General features: G+C 44.9%; 1 protein-coding gene across 2 annotated transcripts in view; it reads left to right on the top strand.

Moving 5' to 3' along the window:
• Positions 1–3,288, top strand: part of CIT (citron rho-interacting serine/threonine kinase) — a 68,099-nt gene extending 64,811 nt beyond the window's left edge. For both annotated transcript variants that reach the window (XM_010004834.1, XM_010004835.1), the window contains 5 exons: positions 261–341; positions 947–1,025; positions 1,135–1,317; positions 2,453–2,756; positions 3,227–3,288. In XM_010004834.1, coding sequence (XP_010003136.1) covers positions 261–341; positions 947–1,025; positions 1,135–1,317; positions 2,453–2,756; positions 3,227–3,250 — 671 coding nt within the window. In that variant the 3' untranslated portion in view covers positions 3,251–3,288. The remainder of the gene's footprint in view (positions 1–260; positions 342–946; positions 1,026–1,134; positions 1,318–2,452; positions 2,757–3,226) is intronic.
• The last annotated feature ends 1,274 nt before the right edge of the window (positions 3,289–4,562 follow it).

Consider the following 4,562-nt stretch of genomic DNA (forward strand, 5'->3'; position numbering starts at 1 on the left):
CGCTCTTCCCAAGTGTAGATTAAATAACCTGCCCCTAATTGGTATGTACAGACCTAGAATTGCAGTACCTCTTGGTACTGAAAGTACTCCTACATTTAGCTAGTCCAAGGTCAGTTACAGTAATTCATGGCACCCTGGGATTTGCAAGAGTCAGCACTCTGTCCCTGCTAGAAACCCAGGTCAAGGGCCTTTGTCCCCTCAAAAATAAAGGAATAAAATTGAGGCACATGCTCATGACATGACTATGTTTTTCTTGGCAGAGTTTGGTGTCTTTGTGGATTCCTATGGAAGACGCAGTAGGACAGATGACCTGAAATGGAATCGCTTGCCCTTGGCTTTTGGTAGGTGCTGAGTGACATTCCCTTGGGTTATGAAAATTACTGAAACCAGGAGGCATCTTCTCTCAGTGCTTGTTTCTTCTTCCCTCTCTCAATTCTCCCAGCAACTATGGGGATTTTCCCATAAGATCATTATAAATCCAGATGGCAGACCTTCTGAAGTACAAACAATTTGAGGGAAACTAAACCAAAGTTACATTCCTTTTATGTTCCCAGTTTGACAGTGATTCAACTGGATGGTGCAATTTTTAATGACATTTGCAAGTTTCTGACACAGTTGAGAATCTGTAAGGTCATTGTGGTTCCCTCAGGCCTCTTGCATTGCCTAGTGGGGTTTTCTTAAGTTAATAGGCTGTTTTTAATGCCTTTTTCATTATATTTTTGGTTAGTAAAATTCTTGAGATACAGATAGCTTCAAAGCAACAATTCTTTAGGCTTGAATCTCCCTCTGCAGTAATAGTGTCGATATCTTATTACAGAAAATATATTCCCCTGGTTTTCCCAAGGCACTGGGAGGCTCTGGTGTGCTGCTCCCTGATGCTTTTTAGTAGTTTTTTTAACAGATAATTTTATTTTGTGTTTTTCCTTCCCCTGTGATCCTCCTTCAGCCTACAGGGAGCCCTATCTCTTTGTGACCCACTTCAATTCCCTTGAAGTGATTGAGATTCAGGCACGAGCTGCTCTAGGGTAAGTATTACTCTTTTCAGTACTTTGCACATGTGCAAAGAACATGTGTACTTCCCAGGAAAGATCCAGTGCTGGCATTGTAAAGACTTTTCCCTGCCATTTTACCCAGAACTCCTGCACGAGCCCACTTGGAGATACCAAATCCACGGTATCTAGGGCCTGCGATTTCATCTGGAGCTATCTACTTGGCCTCCTCCTACCAAGACAAACTAAGGGTGATTTGCTGTAAAGGCAATTTAGTGAAGGAGACCAACAATGAGCAGCACCACAGAGGATCTTCTGCTACACGCAGGTATGATGAAATCCATGTGTTATGGTCCTTTGTGCCTCATAATCACACTTAGCTCCAGGTGGCTTTTCCTTCTCAGTGTTGTAGGATGTCCTTGTTCCATTCCTAGCTAGAGGCTGGTGTTAGCCAGATATTGTCATGTTGGAATGGAAAAAGGGGTAGTCAATGATGCTTTAAAATCCAGAAGGCAAAGAAACATTAACTCTGCAGAAAGATGTGGGTAATCTCCTCCACTAATGCTTTGTGCTTTTCAGCTGGTTTATTTTTGTGTTGATACAGCTGTGACTTCAAAGCATGGAGAGCTTAGATGCCATTGATAGGACACTGAACATGGATTGACTGTAACAGTCTCTAAAGCAAGAGCCTTGTCCTCTGAAATCATGAGCACACCTTAGGAACGTGGCATTGAGAGGCTGTGATGTGACCTTGTTCTGTTCAGAACAGTGGTATTTCAGACGGGAAAAAATACTGGGGCTGATCATGCCACTGGGAACTGAGAAATTCAGGCTTGTAACTCATCCTCCCCTGCAGCTAATGAAAATGGGGTATGTGAACAGGCAATATAGCAAATGTTTGTGTGTTTTTTTATGGAAAAATATATGCTTAAAAATATGAAAATGTGTAGGTTTGTGGCCTGTTACATAGACATGACTTCCATTAACAACTCCTTAAGGCACTTTACTAATGTTGCCAATGCAATGGACACCCAGCTTTCCAAATGTCATAGAATCGTAGAATCATGATGGTTGGAAGGGACCTTAAAGACCATCAGCAGGTGCCAACCCATGTGCAGGATTCTGCACCTGGCCTTGCTGAACTTCATGAAGTTGGCATTACCCCACCTCTCCAGCCTGTCCAGGTCCCTCTGGATGGATCCTTTCCCTCTAGGGTGTCAGCTACTCCACACAGCTTGGTATTGTCAACAGACCTGCTGAGGAGACACTAACTCCCACTGTCCTTGTCTCCAACAAAAATGTTAAACAGCACTGGTCCCAACATTGATGCCTGGCTCAGGGAGGTCTAATGCTTTTTCAACTCAACACTGCGGGTGTGGGAGAAGCTGAGTTTTTGCTAAAAGAAGATGTAACTTGAGATTTTTGTCGCTCAGCTGTTCGCGTCCATTATTTTTGAATGACAGCAGCCCTAACAAGAGAGGCCCGCCCACATACAACGAGCACATCACCAAACGCGTGGCGTCAAGCCCAGGGCCCCCAGAAGGTCCCGGCCACCCTCGGGAGCCAAGCACACCACACCGGTACCGCGAGGGGAGGGCAGAGCTGCGGAGGGACAAGTCACCTGGACGACCACTGGAGAGGGAGAAATCTCCAGGCCGGCTGCTGAGCACCCGCAGAGAAAGGTCCCCTGGGAGACTGTTTGACGAGAGCAGCCGAGGCCGACTGCCTGTGAGTGGTGCCAGAACTCCTCTTGCTCAAGTCAATAAGGTAAGTCAGGAGCCTGGAGTATTTTTCTGTCCTCAGGAGTTGCAGGTTGCAGAGAGGGGTGTTACTGTAAAGTACAAGAGCAAACAAAATCTTATCCTCCCAGCCCCCAACTTCTGTTAAGCAGAGCACACACAGTGTAACTCACTGGCCCTGTTAAGCACCTTCCCATGTGCTAGTTCTGTAACTGCAAAAGCAGTTTGACACTCAAACAGGCTAAAGTCCTCCAGATCTGAAAGCAAAGGTGCATTTACCAACAGAAATCAAATAATTGAGGACTCAAAGGGGGGCAGTGTCTGGAGGAAGGAAGGTGGGAGCCTGTATTCAGTGATGCTGGTAGATCTTGCCTTTGTCAGTGGTATAAGAACTGTGCCAGCCAGCAGCAGTGGTTAGTCAGGGGATGTTTTGCTCCTGCCACCTGGGCATGTGTGAGATAAATACATGTGATTTCTGTCATTTTATTTCCCTGCCAGGTCTGGGACCAGTCTTCAGTTTAAGTCTCAGCTAGATAAAGTTACTCATCTTGACCTGCAGGAAATAAAAGGAAATATACTGAGTATATGCACTCCATATGTCTGCTGCCCAGTTATCAAAACAACTCCTGGGCCAGAGCCAGCTCCATCGGGAGACATGACGCTTTTGAAGATTGTTTGCATCTCAGTTAATTTCTCTGCACTTTCCTGCACTCCTGTTTTTGCACTTTGTACTACTGTTACTCTTTCAAGCAGTTCATGAACTTTTTGTATTCACTTTAGTCCCTAGTAGTTCATCAAGGAAAGTAAATGGGACGAGAGTCCCACCCCAGGTCTTTAATGTGGTTAACACCCCTTACCAGATGATAGTTCTGAGACATGCTGGGAATTCCTGGTGGCCTGGAAACAGAAGGGCCAAGGTGAGTGAGTCTTTCAGTAGGTTTGATTGGATATTCTCTACAGAACACAAGAAAAAGTACTTCTGATTAGTATATTCACCTGCCACTTCTGAAAGTTATTTTGTTCTTACTAGAATTGCTCTAGAGCACCTCTGATGGGGAGGGAAGAACCCTGCTTTAAATAATCCCATGTGCCCAGCCCTGAGACAAAATATATTACCTATAAGCTACTGGGGTGTAAGACTTTATCCAGGTCTTCTGCATGACAGTTCACTGCATGCTGCTGCACCATCACTGGCTGCTCTCTCCTTTTAGGTTGCTTTGATGAGTAGTGTATTGTACCTCACTTGTAAATTAACCGAAACCTTTAGATTATGCTACAAAATAACTGTTAATTAGTCTGAAAATCTGGCAATGAAGAGTTAACAAGCCTTACTCTATGACAAGCATTACAGTCAGGTCTCAGCATTGGGCACTGTCCATCCAGCAGTGACACTGTAGTCCTGGCAGGCTCATGTTCCCTGTGGTCTGTAACTTGTCATAGAGCAAGAACCAAGTGTCACGGCACAAGAGGATACTCACATGAACAGCTCCAGGTTACTGAACCCACCTTCGCTCTGCTGCTGCATCCCTAACTCCAGCCATTTATTGCTTTCTGTTCTCTTTTGCTGTGAACATGAAGCAGAGAGCAAATGATTTTCAAAGCAGGTTTTGACCATTCAGTCTGCACGAGCAACATTCTAAGTGAACAGCCATGTTCTTTACAACTGGAAAGAGCAAAACCGCATCCAGTCTTCCCTTGGCCACACTCTTAAACTTCTGCTAGTCCCTCGCAAACCTGTGCTAACCTATTCTAGAAACCCATAAAACTTAATGCCTTGTCAGTGTCCTTTGGCGAGTTTCATGGATATTGTATTCTGTTCTCTTGTCTGTTGGGT

Source organism: Chaetura pelagica, unplaced genomic scaffold (genome assembly GCF_000747805.2).
Source record: "Chaetura pelagica isolate M959 unplaced genomic scaffold, ChaPel_1.0 scaffold249, whole genome shotgun sequence".
Classification (NCBI taxonomy): Eukaryota; Metazoa; Chordata; class Aves; order Apodiformes; family Apodidae; genus Chaetura; species Chaetura pelagica.